General features: G+C 55.9%; 1 protein-coding gene across 1 annotated transcript; it reads right to left on the reverse strand.

Moving 5' to 3' along the window:
* Nucleotides 1-571: 571 nt before the first annotated feature.
* OAF (out at first homolog) lies at nt 572-18,008 on the reverse strand. The gene is made up of 4 exons (XM_019941766.3): nt 17,259-18,008; nt 3,364-3,498; nt 2,296-2,476; nt 572-1,588 (listed from the first exon to the last, which is right to left on the reverse strand). The coding sequence occupies exons 1-4, from the start codon at nt 17,529-17,531 to the stop codon at nt 1,323-1,325; spliced, it is 855 nt and encodes a 284-aa protein (XP_019797325.1). The 5' UTR covers nt 17,532-18,008; the 3' UTR covers nt 572-1,322.
* Nucleotides 18,009-20,760: the final 2,752 nt, after the last annotated feature.

Raw genomic sequence — 20,760 nt, forward strand, 5'->3', positions numbered from 1 at the left:
ATGTGGAATCTAAAATATGACACAAATGAACTTATCTACAAAACAGAAACAGCCTCACATAGAGAACAGACTTGTGGTTGCCAAGGGGGAGGGGAGGAAGGGGGTGGGGGAAGGATGGACTGGGAGTTTGGGACTAACAAATGCAAACTATTGTATATATGTATAACTGAATCACTTTGCTATACATCAGAAACTGACACAACACTGTAAACCAACTATACCTCAATAAAATAAATTAAAAAAAAAATCATGCCCAGTATTTGACCCCTGGAAGTCTGGTTCCAGAGTTTTCACCATATCTCACATCTCAGTCTATGTCACGGGGTCTTTTACTGCCTGGCTTGCCCATCTATGTATGTCTCATCTTCTTAAGCGCAGAAATTTTGTCATATCTTTTCCTAATAATACCCACCCCCATCTACATCCTCTCCCCCCAACACAAGGCTGAGCACACAGTAGGTGCTTTAGGAGTTGTTGTCCCAAGATGGGTCACCAAGAGCACAGGGACACTTCTCCTGACGCCAGGTGGCAGCATTGGCCAAAAGTTCTCTCAGAACTCCGAGTCTAGAGCTATCAGCCAAGTAAAAATTTAAACTTTTATTTCTGGTACAAACGATAAATACTTTGCATTAAAAATCTGGGATTCAAGTTTTCCTCATACTTCATGCTCCCTCCCTGCCCCAAAACCTTACAAAAATATTTCTGCTTCGAGGGTGCAAGCCGGCTCCAGCTCCCTCGGCAAAGTCCAGGTCTGCGGAAAGGCACCTGTGGTCTGTCTCGGGGTGGGGGGCCCCCAGCTGGCCCCCGGGCAGCCTCAGAGGCCAGTAGTGAGAGGAACGTGTTGAGATCCGCTGTCGGCGCTGCCCCCTCCCTGGGGCAAGGATCCCCTCCCTGTTGGGCAGCGGGAAGGTGCACAGGGGCCAGCTCCTTCTGGAGGGTGGGGCAGGGGGCTGGGCGTGGGGAGGCGGGTGTCACAGGCATCGACGCCTTCCAGGGTCTAAACCTGCAGAGAGTTAAATAGAGTCACGCGGTCCTATTTTGGTTGCTTGAAAGCGAACATTTCAGGGGAGATGCGGGGGTCAAGCTTGGAGAACCGCCTTCTCCCTCCGTCCCCATGGGAGTGGGGGGCTGCCTTCATGAGTTAACCCCTGCCGTGCCACACCCCTTTTCACAGTGACAAATCAGGGGCCAGAGGCTCCGGGATTAGGAGGGAAGGAACAGCAATAAGGCCTCGGTTGGGGGTGGCCACGCCCTCTGGCGGCTGGGGGAGGAGCAGTGGGCCCCCGCAGCTGCCTCCGGGACCAGCCCTCATCCCGAGCCGGCTAGGGGTCCTCATCCCAGAGGCACAGCTGCCTCTGAGGCACGTAGAAGTCGAAGCTGTAGCTCTTCTGGCAACTGCGGATGCCACACTTGTAGGGCGTTGGGCGGTCACGGCCGCGGCAATACTTGACCATGCAGGGGTACCAGGCCAGGCTCAGGCCGTAGCGGCAGACGCACGGCTTCCCGCGGTCCCCCACCTGCCCACAGCGAGGCAGCAACATCGGCTCTGAGGCCTTGGGCAGGGCCTCGAACACGAAGCTGTCCACACCTGGGGGAGAAGGCGGCGGTCAGGGATGAGGGAGGGGAGGGGACCTCCTGGCATGGCCCCTTCAGGCATCCCGGCACCCCTACGGGCTAAGTGTTATCATCCCTGTTTTACAGATGGGAAAACCGGCCCAGAGAGGTTTAACCATCTGGCTGAGGTCACACAGTAGGTAGGGGAGTCAGGACTGAATCCCAGGTCTGTCTGACTTCAGGACAGTCCTGGGGAAGGTGACCCAGAGATGGGCCAGCAGTGAGGTCCCATAGGCCGGAAAGGCAGGGACCGTGCAAAGATGGGAGGCGTTCTCAAGGATCCTGGGAAGGTGTGAAGGGAAAGAGAGGAGCTGATCTCTGAGAGGTGACAGAAGAGGTGGCAGCTGGGAATGGGCATCTTTGGGCCCCATCCAGACCCTGGTTCCTGTTCCCGTGTCCCACGACAGAAGGTTCCATCTGTGTTCTCACTAAGGGCAGGGCTGATGGGGGCTTTGCCTGGGCATTCCCTCCCCGGGGCCTAGCAGAGTCACAGTTCTCCACGTCCCTACCTGGAATTGGTTCCTTTCATCTGCTGACTCCTCTCAGTAAAGAGCCACACAGGCATCACTTCCTCCAGGAAGCCTTCCCTGACCAGTCCCAGCTGGGTTTAGACCTCCCATATCTCGTCATTGCTTCCCATCATATCTGAGACGATACGGCAGCGGGCAGCACCCAGCTGACCTTGCTCCAGCCAGAACCGGACGTCCTCCTGGCGGGTATAGATGGCATCCGCGGCCTCGGCACACACGTTGCGGAGATGGGGGCTCAGCAGGCCCCCCTGGCTGAAGTTCACGGTGACGTCCATGTGCATCTGCTCCAGGCCCCGCACCTCCTCAGCCTGCCGCACTGCCCGTGGATTTTTCTGCGTGGAGAAGAAGAGCTGTTCCCACCCGGCCTCAGAAGGCCCCCTGCCCACTCTTTCCCTGGTCGCTGAGAGTCAGACAAGCCCACGCCGGCTGTCTTCGGATCCTTGGGGCCACCGGCAGGGTGGCAGTCAAGGGGCACCCAGCCCCCTTCCAACTGGCGGAGAAACTGATACCCAGGGCACAGTCGAGCCTTTTCAGCCAGCGGCCGCCCGGGCTGACCTCTGGGGCCTGAGGGAGAATTCTGACCCGTTGCTGGGGGGTGGTGTTGGAGGTGGGCAGGCGAGGCGAACTGTCCCAGGGTCAGTGACCTCTGGGGCCCCGTATTCTCCAACATCCAGGCAACTGAGTCACTCTGGGAAAGGCAGGTAAAAGGGAGGGGCCTCGGACAGCTCCTGCTGGGTAGTTCAGGGAAATTAAATGAGGCCGGGGAGAGGCCCGGGGTCCAGGAAGGGACCGGGAGAAGGGCAACAGGCTGAGGGTTTCAAAGGCCGCACTGAACACTTAACATGCACTCTCCCACTTAATTCTCACCATAACCCATCTCTCAGTAAGAAAACAGGGGTTTTGAAGGCGAGGTGACTTGTCCAGCGTCACCGGGACGATGAGTGGTGGCCCTCGGCCTGGAGGCAGATCCGACCTGCCTCCATCATAAACGGGGAGGAGCTGAGATTAGGGGACTGGCAGAAGCTGGGAGATGGTGGTTCAGGGCAGATTAGGGATCTGGGGTTATGGGGTCAGGTTTGGCATATTTAAGGGGTTCAGGACTAGAGGGTAAGAGTGGGGTGCCGGCAATCAGGTGGGAGACTGAGGCTGGGGTAGGGTCCAGGCCAGGAGTCAGCTGCAGGGGTGAGGGCTCTGGGTCAGGTCCAGGGTGGGCACTCACCTGTCGGAGCTTGGCCATGGCCTCGCTGGGAATGATCTCATTGTGGTGCAGCCGGGTGGCAAAGCAGAGGGCCTGGAACTGGCTCTGCCCCTTCTCCAGCTCCCCTAGGATCAGGGCCCGGAAGATCTTCACATCCTGATGGAGAAGAGCAGAAGAATGGGAACCGGCCAGAGGGGGCGGGGCCTCCTCACCAGCCCACCCAGTGCTCAGCTCAGACCCTGCAGAGGACACAGGCCTGGACGCTGCCCTGCAATAGACGCCTCCCTCTTGCCGGCATGGAAAATTTTCTCTTTCCCGTTTAAACCTGTGACTTAAAAGAAAGAACATGCCCCAGATGTTCCAAAGCCTCCTGGAAAATTCACACAGGGAACTGCTGGAAAGCTTTCCAAAACAAAATTGTTTAAAAGTACAGAACGTCACCTTAAAGGAAACAGCACCCTTTTCGGCTCCTGGTTCATTCATAGCTGATGCTTCCCCTTGGTGGTACCCCCATATCACCCTGATCAGGGTGAGTCAGGGCCCCTACAACCACCCGACTACGGCATCATGGGAGAGGGCTGCATTTTTACAAGTACAGATTCTAGAGTTTCTCTCGCTGACTTTCCCATTCAGTAGGTTTGGGGAGAATGCCCCCGGTGCTTCTGGTCAGCCAGGCTCCTAGCCACCTGCATCTCAGACGGAGGTAGTGGGGTCAGGGTGGGGTTAAGGGCAAGACACAGCAGCAGCTATTGCGGCCTTCTGACCTGAGGGAGCCAGGCTGGCTCACCTTTCCCCTTCCCTCTCCACTTCCCCTTTCCCCTCGGGGTTACTAATGGCATTACCAGCAGGCCAAGGGCTCTTTCCTGTCACTGATTCACTGCATGAATCAGAGAGGCTGGGGGAGGGGGGGCAGAAGGAGAAGGGAGAAGGGCGGTGGGATCGGGTCCCCTTCCCAATCTGGCTGCTGGAACCCTGGGTACCTGAGGTGTCCCTGGCTCTCACCCATCTCTGTGCCTTGGCTAACAGCTCGCGGTGAGAGGTCAGCAGGTCCCAGTCAGAAGTGGTCTGAATACGTCAAGAGCCCCCCTGCGAGAGACCCAAGCCACAACGATGGCTCTCCTCCAGGAACCCCAATGGCCCTGCACCAGCACGGAGGGTATATAGCCCCGTGTAGCTATGCATCCTTCAGTGTCCGTGCCCTGGCCTCGCCCACTGAGAGCCCCCATTCACTGAGCACTTACTGTCCATGTGCCAGAGTGAGATACTCTGAGAACAGGGTCTGAGGGTCCCCCTTGGATTCCAGTAGAGGCAGCGAGGGGCCCAGGGTTCCACTCCAAGTCTACACTGTATTAGCCGGCATACAGGTCTATCTCCCACCTTCTCTAAGCCTCGTTTGTGAAATGGGGATGATGCCACTTTTTTTTTTTTTTTGTGGTACGCGGACCTCTCACTGCTGTGGCCTCTCCCGTTGCAGAGCACAGGCTCCGGATGCGCAGGCTCAGCAGCCATGGCTCACGGGCCCAGCCGCTCCGCAGCATGTGGGATCTTCCCAGACCGGGGCACGAACCCATGTCCCCTGCATCGGCAGGCGGACTCCCAACCACTGCACCACCAGGGAAGCCCAAGGGGATGATGCCACTTTTACCTGGAGGCTTATGGTGACGACTAAATGAGTTAGTGTGGAGGGAAAGCACAGCAGAATGTCCGCCCGGAGTACGTGCTCAGCGGTGGTAACTGGGGCCACTGTCATCACTGCAGGTGACCAGCAAGTGTCCCAGGTGATCTGAAACTAGTCAGTGCTGTCCTCACACAAACCCCCATGCCCTTTGGAAGTCCTCTGACTCTACAAGGACATTTCCCTACTTCCTTTCACTGTAAATGATCTCTGGAACATTGAGGGGTGGGAGTGTCCGGGGAGATTTTCCGCCAAGATTGCAGCAAGGGAAACTGAGACCCAGCTGGTGAGAAAGGTTCCATAAGGTTCCTCATGGTCCCAGACTTGCAGGCAAGGTGAATCAGAGCTCGGATAACCTCAGCTTCCTCTCCACAGGAAATCCACTCTCGGGCCACGAGGCTGGGATCTGCTTGCCCCGCCAGCCTGGGCCATCCAATCTTCCACCCCCTCAGGTCGTTTGAGGAGAGACTGGAGGCTGGTACACTTGTGCATTTTCTGTTCTGGGCTCAGTTCCTGCCAGGTGAGACTTGATACCAGACTTTCCCTCCCAGGGCTGAGTCAGGCGGATGTCCCTGGCAGGACCCCCAGGCAGGATCCAAGTTCCACCTCCGGGGTAATTTCAGCAATGACCCTTTAAAAGAACCCATCTGGTATATTCACAGCATCTTCTCCAATACCACAGGCACGTGTCACCGCCTGTGGTCTGAGGGATGCCCCAAGTGGCCTCGTTGCTTGGATATCACCCGTCTACCATTAGCAGGAGAAAGAATTTGAACTTTTAGACCAGACCAGGGGGCGAACAAAATCTGTTAGAGTATTTTCCCTGCTTCTGTATTAAACAACAACGTCAACGACAACAACAAAACGCTACCAAAATGGGAACTTGACTGGGGGTGAAGCGAGGGGATGAGAATTATTTTGTTGAGATAGATTTCCTCTATATCTCCTATTTATTTGTGTAGGACAAAGCTGTATTGAAGTTTATAACTGGAAGGGACAAGTCATTGTTACCATGAGTCAAAAAGGATGTATCGTCCGGTTTAAAATCTTTATAGCAAGAGGAGATAGGAACTATGATTATTACCGAGTTTGGAATGGATAACTTGCTCAAGGTCATGGGACCAAGAGGAAATGTAGTCAGAATTTTAACCCAGGCGGTCTGACTCCAAAACCCAAGCTCTCACAGCCACAGTGCACAGCTGCGTCCTAAATCAACGAGTTCGATTTCTTTGATGCCCAGTTAAAGAAACTAAAGCTCAGGCCCAGAGAGAAAGTGTGGTCTGCCCTAAGCCACACAGCTGGCGAGTGGCAGAGCCAGGATGAGAAGGCAGTGCCCTCTTCTAGCTGTGCCCGTCGGCGGTGGTCTGTATGTCCTCTGCAGACCTGCCCTGGGAACGTGGCGGCTCCTATCCAGGGCTCTGTGTGACTAACAGACAACAGCATCTGACGCAAACATCAGGGTAAGATGATGCAGGATCGCCCTTCTAAGCCCTCTGCCTGCCCTGCCCAGAGCCTCTTTAAACCCTGAATTCTCCAGCCTTCTTAATCCTATGTCTCCGGGAAACCATACTCCATGCGCTGAGCCCCGGGAGGCAGACAAGCGGCCCAAGCATCTGGATCTCCGGCTCCGTCATCATGACCAGTGTCCCTCCTACCTTCTACTCCCCACACCTCAGACTCACTGCTAAGGTTCCAGGGCCCCCTTTCCCTCCAGCACAGAGGGCAGGGCAGGGGGAAAGGTCTCCCTGCTCCAAGGAACATCTGGCTAAACGCTAAGCCCAGGCCAGATGGATGCCTGGCTCCCAGGTTCCCTGCTCGCCCGAGAGTCCCCTGGGATGGTCCACCCAGAGGTGCCCTAACCCCCAAGGCGAGACCACACAGCTGGGGAAGAGCCCATGGCAGGCTCCCCAGGCCCAGGACGCAGGCTAGGGTTCCCAAGATGGGCAGTTTCTATAAGGCTTCTTCTCCCACGAGCTCCCAGGAAACTCCAGCCCACCAGGAGCCAGGCCACCAGGAAGAAGTGGAGTGGCCAGTACTAGGGCTGAAACTGGGCCACACAGAGCGTATGGCCATGGAGAGAGCATTTGCTGAAGTCCTTTGGGGGTGGTTTTAAGGTTCCCAAAGAGCACGGTAGTTAAGAGCAAAGGCTCTGGAGCCAGTGCTGGCCGCGTCCAAATCCTGGCTTTGCTGATATGAGTCCTGTAACCCTGAGGGATTTACTTAACCTCTCTGTATCTTAGTTTCCACATGTGTAAAATGAGTACAACTAACAATACCTACACCTCAAGGGATTACTGTGAGGAAAAATGAGTGAAAGGTCTCAGAACAGAGTGGGCCGGATTCCTTAAGTTTCTCTATTATTGCTGCAATCCCTGGCCTTGCTCCAGCTGTGATCTACTCCAGACCTGCAGAGGCAGGACAAAAAATTTTTCTCCCAGAGATGTACCTGAGGCCCAGAGAAGTCAGGTGGCTGCTGGATCTCGCAGGTAATCTGTGGGAGGGCACTGATTACACAGGGCAGAGCCTTCACGGGCGCCAGGGCGGGGCAGGGGAGTGGGCACGGCCAAGGCCAAGGCTCCTGTCTTAAGGGGCTCAGAGGAGAGGCTGACCTCCAACTGATGTTGCGCACTATGATAAGGCCTAGGGTGAGGTTTATGCAAAATGCTATAGGGCAAAGGATGGAGGAGGGAGCGTTCTTGTCCCCTTAGGGATGGGCCTGGGAGGGGTGGAGGGAGGAAAGGCTTCCTAGAGCGGAGGACATTTCAGTGGTTCTGGACAGTCAAAGGATGGGTGGCTTTCTAGCAAAGAGAGAGGCATGTACAGAAGATGGGAAGGTACCAAGGCCTCTTAATGCCCCCACCCCATCCCTCCCTCCACGCTACTGTCACACAATCTGGCCCAGTGCCCTTCCAAGGCTCCTTTTGTCCTCACCATAAAGTGTACCCCCCAGAGGCTGAACCAAAGAGATGGCAGTTCCCAGAATGAGCGAGGCCATGAGCTGATGCCTCTGCCAGGGATGAGCTGTCCCCTTCTGCCCATCATCCTTCAGGACTCAGTTCAAATGCATCCGTCACCCCTGCCCTCACCAACCCTCCAGCAGAGTTGGCCAGGCCCAACCCCTAGCCTCCAGAGCACGAATCCCACTGTGTCTGCAATGATCTCTTTCCTTCCAGACTCAACTCCTTGAGGCTGGGAGAGTATCTTATTTGCAGTGTATCCCTGACCCCTGAATACAGCAGGCGCTCAGTACCTATCTGGAAATGAATAAATGAAGCGCTGAGTGGGCAGACAAGAGCAGGCCAGGGTGCTGAGGAAAGGGAGGGGGGTACCGGGGAGGGGAGGGCTGGGTGTGGAAGGAGGAGGCTGGCCGGCAGGAGGGCAGGGCACAGTGTCCGAGAGCCCAGCCAAAGAAGTCTGAGCTTCATCTAGCAGATCACTGGGCGTCATCTCTGGGTTTTGAGCCAGGGTAGGACGTGAATGGATCTCTGGCTTAGAGCTGAATCAGAAACTCGAGCTGTGCTGGGCCAGTGTGCATCTGACCTAAACGCCTCGGCAGAGGGCCCCGTCCTCATGTAGCGTCTTCTGCCTGGGCAACACGTGCCCCGGGCCCTTCGTGTTGCGCCCCAGCCCCAGACGGGGCTCCACTTATTTATGCAGCGTCCTCAGGGTCTGGCACGGAGCTGAGAGAATGGACCGGTGCTCCGGGGCCTCCATCAACCCCCTCGCCTCCAAAAAGAAGACGGCTCTCTCTTCTTGGGCTTCCTTGTAACTGGGCTTCTGCAGGCTGGTCGTCCTACAGCTGTAATTTGGGCCTCTAGAAGATTTAGGGGATCATTTAGTTCATGCTCCAGTGAGGTTCCAGCAGGGGACGTGACCTTCAAGGTCACACAGCTGCAGAGCCAGGCCCAGGAGCCCAGATCTCCTGACTCAATCCAGTGATCCTTCTGCTCTTGCGAGCTCCCCCTGCCCCGAGCCCCTTCCCAAATATTCTATTCTTCTTTGCGTCCACTCCCTGCCACGCTGTATCTCACAGAGAGAAGGCTGTTCTGGGAAGAGCAGGGGGCAGCTCTCTGTACTTCCAAGAGCAGACAGTCCATTACAGGCCTCTGCTGCTGCCTTCCTGGGGAGAAGCTCCAGGGAAACCTCAGTGTTGAGGATGGGTGGCAATCCCACAGACGGAGCCCACCGGAGCGCTGACGGCTGTGATGCGGTCACATCAGCCCAGCTGCCGGCTTCCAGCCTTAGATGAGACTGAAAGGGGGAAACAAATCTCTCTCTTGCTCCGGCTGCTGGGGGGTTTTATGTTACTCACAGCCAAGTTGAATCGTAACTGGACGCACAGACACTTGCTTTCCCCCATTCATGGGTCCCACGGCCATAATCTTTCACCCAGACGTGCTGATCCTCCCACCACCTCCCACCTCTCACCCAGCGGCACCCAGGCCCCCCAGGCCCCTCCCGCCAGGGCCCACGCCGTGGCTCGGCTGTACGGCCCCTTCTCCCTCACACCGTTGCTCCTAGGAGCACGTTTCCTCCCTCACAGCCTCTCCCGGGAGACTCCCCACCTCCCCCTTTCTCTCAGTCACACGTGGCAGCCCTCACAGATTGTCTCACAGGCCCACCTCCTTCCGACAGTCTCTCCCACACCCTCCCTCCCTCCTTGAATTCCCCCAAAGTCTCACACGCCATGTCTCACACCCCATCTCACACACGAGCCTCTGCACACATGCTGTTACACTCCGCTGCCTTGCACACCCCCTCATGGGCATCCTCTCCTACGTTCGTTCGCTGCCCCAGCCTCAGCCTGGCCGACCTCCCCTCCTCCTCTGCCTTCCTGTCACCCTCCCAGGGGCCTTCCTCAGCCCCCCAGTGGGGAGCAGTGGCGGGGGGGGCTGTCCTATCTCAGACCTTGCTGTCAGCCCAGCCTTGCACCACAGGGGACCTGAAAACTAAGAGGGCCTGACGGCGGAGCTGCCCTTCCCTCAAAGCCCCTCTCCCAGCCCACCTCTGTGCCACGGCGGCTGCACAGCCCAGGCTGAAGGCCACCTCTCCAGGGTCTCCACAAAGCACCAGCTCCCCTTTCCTCTTTGCCCTTGGACGGCTGATGCTGTCTCCTGGGAGTTTCCTCTACCATCTTGGTCTCCTTCCCGTCGTCACACCGGACTGTGTGATTCTGAGGCCCGGGCTGAGCCAACCCAAGTATTTATGGCGCTGCTCCTGGCTGGGGCTGCTTTATGGCTAGAGAGGAGCGAACTTCACTGCACTGGGGAGGTGAGGGGTCGCCCTGGAGGGGCAGCCAGGAACCAACACCCTCTTCTCCCCATGCTGGCTGCCCCGGGGCACACTCAGGGGCACCTTGGCCCCTCTGCCCTGTCTCTCCAAGCAGGTACAGAGGCGAATGGACTCAACCCAAAGCCAGGCCGAGCACGTTCCCTGGCCGGTGCCCGGGACGTAGGCCGCCCCTATTACGAGATGCCTGCAGACCCTCAAGGCTAGGCCCGGACAGAGGCTTCTTGTTACAGGTGCCACGACCAGCTGGGGGCAGTGCCGCCTGCCCCCTCCCAGTGCCCCCAGTGCTTTGTCAGCCAAATCCCAGAGGTCGCCAGTGTCCCGACTGCCCCTGGAACAACGTGTGGCTGTATGTGGATCAACTGCGCCCCAATGTCCTGCTGACTCAGGGCTCCCGAGGCGGGTGCCACGCTTCCCTCTCACCTGCATTCCCAGCCCCAGCCCCGCCCCCAGCCCTTCGTGGGAACCTCAGTGGCAGCCACTTCAGCGCTAGCCAGCTGAAAGGACGGGAATCCTAATAATGCTCTGGTCCCCAGAGCAGGAACCATCTGCTTAACGGCCTGAGGAAGCAGGGCTGGGGCCCCGGCTAGAACTGCTACTTCTCTTCTCACGTGCCCTCGCTGGCCTCTGCTTCGCTGAGGCCTCTTACTCACTTCTCACAACACGCCTGCCAGCATCACACTGTGTTTGTGTCATGTCTGAACCTGGGGCTCAGAGAGGTTACGTGATTTGTCAAGTCACACAGCTGGGAAAGGGCAGAAAAATGTCTAGTGAGTGCTCAGTAGTATCTGTGAGATGTTTTAAAAATGGTCCCCTCACCCCCACCCGCCATCTCTCCAGAGGCCATGGCGGGAGGGGAACGGGGAGTGTCTCAGGCACAGTGAAGGGGTCAAAACTTAAAATTCGTGGGAGGGGTGGGGTGGGGGAATTGTGATGAGCCTGGGGGAGGGGTGCAGCCCAAATCTGTACAGAGGAGGTTTTCTCTGTAGATCTGTTCCTCTGCACCGAGGCTCTTTTCAGTCTCCTTCTTCCCTCTCCCCTCCCCTATTCAGGTTTCTTCAGCCTTCTAGGAGGAGCCCGCTTATATGCCGCAGTAGCACAGGCGGTCAGAATGTAGTGGAAGGCTCCCTGGGTCCCAACCTTGGGTCATTAGCTACTGATCTCGTGCAAGTCACTTCATAGCTCTGAGCCTCAGTCTGCACGTCTGCAAGATGGAAGCCATACCTGCTGCACGGTGTAGTGGTGAGGATCGAATGAGGCCAGGCGTGTGAAAGCAACTGTCAGTGTGTGATCTGACAGCTCAGACATATGTGATTCTTACCTCAAAGCTGGCCTCTGCTGCTCCACCATCACCACCTCTGTGTACCCTGGGAAGCCTCGTAGGAAGAACCTCACTTCTGCCTCTCCCCGTCATCCCAACAGGCCACTTACTTGTCCCAGGTGGCAGTCCTCACTGCCTGACCCGGGATCTTCTGCCAGGACTCCATCTGGACATAGGCATTCGGGGGATGGGAGATGCCTGGCAGACGCCAGGAGCTGGGCTGAACCTCGGGGCAGGGCTGCTGATCCCTGATGCGGGGAGGACTTCCTCAGACATGGCAGAGGGACTGCTGTTAGACCGGAGGGTTCCATGGACACAAGCCGGATCATTCTTTCTGGTGACTTCTCATGAACCGCCAGGGTGGGGAAATACCCTGGATACCAAAAAACTCTGGGCCTCTCCTGTAAGCACCTCGACTGCCCTCTGTTCCCCCAAAAGACATCCTCTCCAACAAATACCCCTACTACGAATCACCAAACTGCAGGGTAGGGGGAGACTGGACTCCAAGAGTTTGTCCTGCCTGACAGTCCCGTGATGTGATATCCCGTTAGAATAAACAGCCTCCGGCAGCAACATGGCCATCTTTGCTGACTACCTCTCACAGGCTGAAGCTGCTCCCCGCACCAAGGCGGGGAGCCCCAGGGCAGGGACGCTGGTGCTTTCTGGACCATCCGGGCCCAGAGCAGGGCGCAAGTTTCCCATCTCTCTGGGTCCCTCAGAGTGACCTCGAGCTCACCCACCCTGTTATACGGCTTCCCCTATCTTGGCGCCAGCCCGAGGCCCCTCTTGACCCCCTCCCTCTACACATTGGATATGGCTCCTTCCTCCCATTGCAGCCTTGACCCCCCCCAACCTCCACGCAGCTGCTCAGGACTTTCTCTTATCTTTCAGCCCCACCCTCCCCGTCCAGTCAGCACCAAACCGCTTGAGCATGACTCATCCCCTCCCACAGCTTTTAGACAGTCACACTGGGAGACAGAGGGGAAAGAGATACTTGGACGGGCACAGCAGCCTGGGGGACGGGGACCAACAGGGCTGTCAGACCAAAAGCCGGGATGGTGCCACGCCCGCTATTAATATGCCCAGTAAGTCTGTACATCCGGGTATAATTACATACCTGGGCTTTGGATTCTCAAGAAGAGCACTGCCTGTTGACAGTGTGTGATGAATTTTAGTTCCTGCACTGAGGACACGGAGAATTAAGCCTCGATATGCTGTTGAAACACATTAGGGACTATTGCGGGTAGAATGACAGGTTTCAACGAAGTGACCGAGTTTGGGATCTACCTTCATTTACCAGTCTAACCTGAAACCTCCTGCAAGCCCCTTCTTCCCTGGAGCAGCTATGCCAATGCTTCCCAAACTTTGCTGCTCATTGGAATCACCAGGGGCTCTTTAAAATTCTGGCTGCCTGGCTCCTAGCCTCAGATAGTCGGACTTAATTAGTCTGGCTTCGGGGTTTTCCAAAGCTCCCTCCCCAGGCGATTCAAATGTGCAGGGAAGCCTGGGAGTCGCTGAGCTCTAGCACTTCTTTGAGAGCGGCAGCCTGATCTGCTTGACGGGCAGCAGCCTGTGGGCAGGGCTTACAGTAACTCACGATGGTGATTCGGTAGCTCCAGGCTGCTTGTGGAGTTCGTCATCCTTGCCCGGGCTCCAGGCTACATACGTGTCCTAGAGCAGGTTGACTACTGTTACAGCTTTACTGGCTTCAGGTCGTGTGGCTGTGTGGGGAGGGCCAGGCCATGTTAGAGACCCATCCCGGCAGACGCAAACAGGGAGGGTGGAAGGGGTGGGGGGTGGGGTGTGTGGGTGTGGGTGTGGGTGTGGGTGTGGGTGTGGGTGTGTGGTGAGATCATCCAGACAGAGGGCTGCATGGCATCCAGCACAAGGGGCCTCGCTGCTGCCCTGAGTAGACTGACAGGACAGGGATGGCTGCTCCCTGCTGGGGGGCTGGCCAGCAATTTTGGAGTGTGATGGTTAACTTTATGTTTCCACTTCACTGGGCTAAGAGATGCCCACATAGGTGGCAAAATATTATTTCTGGGTGTGTCTGTGAGGCTGTCTCGGAAAGATATGAGCATTTGAAGTAGCAGGCTGAGTAGAAGGTGGCCCTCACCAGGGTGGGTGGGCATCATTCAATCTGTTGAGGGTGTGAATAGAACAACAAAGGTGGAGGAAGGGCAAATTTGCTCTCTCTGTGTGAGCTGGACATCCATCTTCTCCTTCCCGCAGACATCAGTGCGCTTGGTTCCCAGGCCTGTGGACTTAGACTGGGACTACACGGGCTTTCCTGGACCTCCAGCTTACAGACAGCAGACCATGGGACTCAGCCTCCGTAACCGTATGAGCCAACCCCTCATAATAAAATCTCTTTCTGTAGATCTGTATTTCTACCCTATTATTTCTGTTTTTCGGGAGAACTCTGACTAATAAATGGAGCTTCAAAGAGAAGCTTACGATGAAGGATTAAGGCTCTTCCAGGCTCAGTGCTGACCTTCTGTGTGACTTTGGGTCGGTCATTCAACCCCTTTGCACCCAGGCTTAGCAGGGAAGGTCCATGTTGAGATGCGACGTGAACTATGATTATGAAAGTTACTGGCTTCTACTTCTGGAGCACTGAGTACAGCCGCTGACACACAGTGAGTATTTCATATGCATTGCCCTGTTTAGTTCTCACAATGGCCATGGGATCGGTACCATTATTACCCCCATTTTACAGATGAAGAAATGAAGGCTTGGACAGATCAGGTAGCTTGCCCAGGGTTAAACCAGGTCTGTCTCATTTCAGTCTGGACTGTCTCCCAAATGTGCAAAATGGCCAACGTCACTATTGCCAAGTGGACTAGGGACTGTTTCCAAACCACCCCAAATGGATTTGGTACATGAAACAAAAGAAACACCACATCCAGGACTTTTTCCTACAGGAAAATCATTACTTCTAGATAGAAGCTTCTCGTGGAAAGCTGCCAGAGATCTTGAGGACTGGGCGGGCAACAAGAGAGGTGACCCACCCCAGAAGGATCCCGTATAAAAGCTGCTCTGGCCAATGCAGACAGTGGACTGGGGTGGAGATAAACCCCACTCCCAGCCTTCCCCAACTCCACCCTGCTCCAGGCCATCTGAGACACCCAGAGTTAGAGGGGACCTTGGAAAGCTGGTTCCCTTTCCATACTTTCCACTCCCAGTTCCCTCCCTTGCTGATGAAACTGGAGATGCCAGGGGTGGGTGTGAAATGCCAGCTTCTGGGTCAGAGGCTAACCTGAAAAGCACACTCTGGAAACCTGGGTGGTGGTTTGGACCGCTGTGGGGATTAAAATGTGGCTCTTAATGCCATTTGCGGCATGGATGGACCTACAGATTGTCAGACTGAGTGAAGTAAGTCAGAGAAAGAGAAATAATGCTTGTATGCGGAATCTAAAAAAAAAAAATGCTGTAAGTGAACTTATTTAGAAAACAGAAACAGACTCACAGACTTAGAGAAGGAACTTACGGTTACCAGGGGGTAAGGTTTGGGGGGAGGGATAGTTAGGGAGTTTGGGATTGACATGTACACACTGCTATATTTAAAATAACTAACAAGGAAAAAATAAAATAATAAAAAAATAGCAAAAATGAGGCTCTTACAATCAGCTCTGAATCGATTCTCTAACTGGGCAGTCAGCCCCCTACTCCACCCTCAGCCCCAATCCCCAGGCCTTCACCCCACTGCCACCCCGCCTCTCCCCTCTCCTCACCCTCAGGGTAGAGCAATAAAATCTTTCATGCTGCAGCTAGAGGCTATAAAAGCTGAGCGCTACCCCTTGACTCTTTCAACCAGTGTCCTAGCCACAGCCTTGGCTGCCAGAGAGGTGGCAGGGTCGGGGAAGTCTCTCTAGGGCTTCAGCACAGCCGTAGAACAATGTGCAGTGGGCAGGAAGGTGGGAGACTCATAGGCTGGCCTGACGCTCACTCACAAGGACAAAGGGCTTCAGGGGAAGGTCAGAAGGGAAGATCAGATCCCTGTCTCCTGGGGAGGGTCCAGCCACTATTTGGGTTTTCAAGGAAAAGAAGAGACTTGACAAAATTCCCCTGGAGTTTAAGTGGGGACTCTGGGGGTGTTCTGGCCCTGTCAGCTTCCCTCTCTCCGCACACAAACTCACCTGCCCCTACCTGAACTGAGAACCTAGCTTGGGCCTGCTGAGTGAGGAAGGGTCGCAAAGTCCTCCCCATTGTGACACTCAACCGCCCCTCCCCCCACAACCTGCCACCCGCCACTGGTCTCCCTACATCCCTTGTCAGTGAAAACTCAGTAGTCCAGGGACAGATCTCCGTCAAGCCCCACCTCCACCGTCCACAGAATCACCACCCACCCACCTGGTACTATCTTCGGGTGATTCTGCTGGGTCCCTAGCTGACACTCCAAACTCTACCCTTTCCCCGCCACCCCAGCTCCCAGTCTCTAAGAGGAAGGAGAGAGAGATAGCTCAGGCAACAGTCCCACCGCCCCGGGCTTCCCCAGCTGCTGCCTATGTCATGGGCCTCACCTCTCCACTCCCCCAGAGACAGAGCCTCACAGGGCTTCTTTACCAGGAGAGGGACTTGGGGAGGGGACTTTAGGTGATCAGGAGACTCCCTTTGTGTACCTACACCTTACCCACCTTCCTCCCCTCCAGGATTCCTGCTGCTGGGTCACCGTTAGTCACTCACCGCCCTTCCAGGCCCACTTCCTGATAAGCCCAGCACCTCCACTCTCTACCCCAGCCCCAATCCTGGGGGTCCAGGCCCACCTACTGGTTCCCTCCACCACACACACACACACACACACACACACACACACACACACTCAGGAGAGGCTGTCTCTACCCACTTCCCCACAATCTAGGCCAAAACTGGGGGTTGGCCAGCCCTCCTGCCAAGCAGGGTGAGAGGCGGCACCTCTCCCATAGCCTGGGGACCTCATCTGGGGCCTCTCCCCAGGTCTTCCGCTACAAGTTTCCCAGACTTTTGGACCAAAGAGGAGAAGTGGCTTGGGAGGGACATGGGACAAGCAGCTCTTCCCAGGAACCCCCTCCCCCAGCCCAGGAAAGTGAAACAAGGAGAAGTGGTACACAGCCTCCAAGATGTCAGGGCTGGGAGGCCTGGCGCCACCGGCTTGCTCTGTACAGAGGTGAGAAAGGAGGCCCGGAGAAGGAAAGGAACTTGCCCTAGGTCACACAGCGAGAACCCAGGACCTCTGATGCCTGGCCCAGGATTCTTCCCTGATAGAGCCTGAGAAAATGACTCCAAAAAGGGAGACGGGGTTATTAACATTGACTCCCTTGAAGTAAGGTCTGCACCTAGAGGGCTCTCGGAGAGTGGAGAGTTGAAAGACGAAGTGGGGAGCTGGTCTGGTGGCCTGGGCAGCCAGAGAGAAGAAGTGAAAGGCTGGAGGGGAGAATCGGAAAGGCAGCAGAGCAGTTCGTGGGGGAGAATGAAGGGCCGGGTCTAGGCGCTGGGGAACAGGGCAAAGAGGTGTGGATAAGAGCCCGGCGTGACCTTGGCTAAGTCGCGTCCTTCTCCTGGCCCAGTCTTCCGTCTGCTGGCCTCGGTGCGACTGGGACCCCGGAGCGCTCAGGCACGCAGGTCCCCCCGGGGCGAGCGAGGGTGCCTCACCTTCTTGAAGTCGGCGGTGAAGGAGATGAGGGTGCCGTCGGGCTTGCGCAGCTCCAGGCTGATGCTGTCGGCGTCGCTGTCCGCCTGCAGGCTCTCCTCGGTCACCTGGCCGTCGGGCAGCCGCACGCGGACCCGCAGCTCAGACGGCGCGCCAGCCCCGGTCCCTGCGCCCTCGCCGCGCGGCGCCCCCAGCAGCTGCATAAGCACCGGCAGCAGCAGGAACAGCAGCGCAGGGGACGCCGGGGGGACCCCGCCGCGGCCGGGTGGGCGCATCCCCGGGGACCGCCGCCGCCCTCGCGGTCCCGGCGCGCCGCGGGCGGGCGGGGAACGGCTCGGCCAAACTTCGCCCTAACTTGGAGGCTAGTTCGCGGCGCCGGGGCGCGGCTCCCCTAGGGGCTCAGCCGTGGGGCGCCCGCGACGCGGCGCCGACGCACGTGGGCTGCGCTCCGTCGCGCGTCCCCCGGCGGCTCCGAAGCGGACACCGCGCTCCCAGGGCCCCCGACTCCGGCGCTCCGAGACTCTGTTTTGCACTTTTCATTCAATCCCACCCCCCGTCACTTCCTTCAGAAAACAGAAACCACCAGGACCTGCCTTAAAGAGACCGCGCACCTCTCGGCCCTTAAAGGGCCCGCGGAGGCTCCCCGCGCTCGGCGGCGGCCACGGACGGGGCCGGCGCGGGCCGAGGGGACCGGTGCAAGGCGGCCTTGTGGGAACAGGGCTTTCTCAATCGCCCTCCCTCCCCGCCGCGCCCGGCAGCGACCGGGCTGGCCCAGGAGTTGACTCTCCCAGCAGGGGCGGGACGGGTGACTCTTCCCCCGCCTCCCTTTTTTTGGCTTGTTCTTGTGCCACGTGGATGAGAGAATCGGGCTTGGTGTTTTAGGGGTTTTGTTTGGTCTTTCAGTTTCTCTGACGCAGCGAATTTCTACAAAGCTTCTGCAAAATCAGACCTCGCCTCGCATTCAGCCTTTTGACTGCCCTGGGTCGGGAGAGAGGGGCTGGGGTTCTGCTGGCGTTGACATCCGTCAGGTGTGAAATCTTGATCAGTCGGGGCACCTCTCTGACGTGGTGGCCCTGAAAGCGCCCGCATTCTGTGAACCCCTGTGCAGTTTCTTTTCTGTCTCGTTGCCCTCACTTCCCCCATTCACGACCTTTCCCCAGTCCTGCCCACCTCCCCAGACCCCCATTCTCTCTCCCAGTAATAGGCCAAGCAGATTCAGGGAAATGTTACATTCCAGGCCACTCTGGAGAATGTCTGGGGATTCAAGATGCTCTTGACCATCAGAGGCTGTCCCACAAGCCCCAAGAAAGTAAGACTGCCCTGCCATGCACCCCAACAATGAACTGGGCGAAGGCAGGAGGGATCTGGATTCCTGCTTTCTCTCATTAACTGTGTGCTTCCGACACATTTTAAAAATTCTTCGGGCCTAGGTGTCCCGCTGGGTATAGTGGGAGTTGCTGAGACATACAAAGTCCTGCCAATCCCGGAAGAGACAACCCCAGGGGGATGCTCTGAACCTGGGGTTCCTTGATGTCCATTTCACTTCTGTTTATTCTAGGGCCCCCTATTCTTTCCAAGATCTTGATCACAGATGGTGAACACCCTCCTCTGCTCTGCAGCCGCCTTCCCTTCTAGGTTTTCCCCAGCACAGGGTTCTTATTAGTACCGAAGATGACAACAGGTACTCCGGCACCCAGGGACCTTGAAGACACCAGCAGACCAGATGCCCCTGAACTGCAGGGTGGGGCCCAGAACCCACCTCCTTACTGCTAACCCAGGGCTCTTCTTACTACACTTTGCTGCCTAAATTTAAGACTGAAAGTGATTCAAGAGGTTATCTAACTTGATGTTTTTCAAATTTGCCTTATCAAAAGAATCACCTAGGTGCTTGTTAAAAACACAGATAGCTGGATTCCTAAATCTAGTCCATCAGACTCCTTAGGAAAAAGAACTGAAAATTTGCATTTTAAACAAACGCTCAGCGATGCTTGATATCAGGGATGGATAGCTGGTACTTGACAGAGGGTTAAGCTTAGAGGATCTAAAACAAACAGCATCTTTCCTGGGGAAACATCCTGGTCCCAAAGGAGTTTATCTCTCCATTATGGAGATAAGGCAGGCAGGCAGAGAACAGTGGATTAGCATAAAGACTGCTCCCCTAGGGCTTCCCACTCTGGGCTGGCAGGGCTGGAGAGGTGCCCAGGGTCTCAAAACTGGCCTCCTGCCTGACAGGACACTCATCGCAATCCAGCCTTAGAGATAGGTCTTCTCACGTGAGTCATTAGGGCCTCACCCACATTTCCTAACTTCCTCTGTTTCAGATCCTGTCCCCCATCCATCATCAACTCTGCCCCCAGCCATATTCCTAGGCCCCTTCCTCTTCGCCCCAATGAGATCCCAGAAGAAGTAAACAAAGAAGCCCTGTGTTTGGTTTCTTTTCTAGGTGTAGGCTGTCTTTGTCTCTATTCAAATTCTGGGTTTGGAAACAAGGGTAGAAGACCTCATCTCTTCCTACCACCTCTTACCCATAATCAATGTCCTTGTTGAGTTCAACCACAGATCAAACTAGATTTTTCTTTTAGGATAGAGAATTTGTAGTCTCACTCCACTATGCAAGCCCTCCCTCTGTCCCTCTCCTTCCTTTTGATTTTACCTGACCAACTCTTCAAGATCCAGGACAAAACTTGAGTTTCCCAGGAAGACTTTCTCAGCTACTGACCTACAGCTCTGCACTATTCTCTCCTGGCTCTGAACTCCAACAATAACAATTATCATAGCAGCTACCATTCACCGTGTTCTTATTATGTCCACGTTCTGTGGCAAGCACTTTACATGTATCATCTTATTTAATTTTCGTGGCAACCCTCCAAAATATGTTCTATTCTTAGCCGCCTTTTACTGACTAGGAAACCGAGGCTTCCAGAAGTCACACAAGTAGGGGAGCCAGCAGGAATTCAAACACGAGGCCGCCTGACCACAACCCCCTTGCTTTTAACCACAATAACATCTGCCTGCCCGTGGCCCTTGCTTTCTTCCACCCCATTTGGACATGCATCCTGTGCTGTCTTCTTCTGTAATCTAATGGTTCCAAGTGTGGCAATCTTGTACCCCAGTGAGGCTGTCAGTTCAAACAGGACAGCTCTGTTCTGGGAACAGAGACTGCTTCCCTTAAACCAGCCAGGCACAGAAGCATCTATTCATCTTACACGTAAAGGCCCTCAGAGGAAGAGCTCTAACAAGCCCAGTTACTCTGACTACAACCAAACAGCCCTCATTGTCAGAACATTCTTAATGTCTAATCTCAAGCCCTCTGCCACACCATAAACCAATTTCCTTCCTTTCTGATCCCTAGTCCTAGGAAAGCAGTTGTGAGTCGTGGTTCAAAACAAGGGCATCAGCATCTCAATCCTGGAGCTTGGCCACTCAGGAGCTGTGTGATTCAGGGAGCCTGTTTCTTCATCTGTAAAATGGGTGCATAAATGCTTACCTCACTGGGTTGTTTTA

The sequence above is a fragment of the Tursiops truncatus genome, chromosome 8 (assembly GCF_011762595.2).
Source record: "Tursiops truncatus isolate mTurTru1 chromosome 8, mTurTru1.mat.Y, whole genome shotgun sequence".
Lineage (NCBI taxonomy): Eukaryota > Metazoa > Chordata > Mammalia > Artiodactyla > Delphinidae > Tursiops > Tursiops truncatus.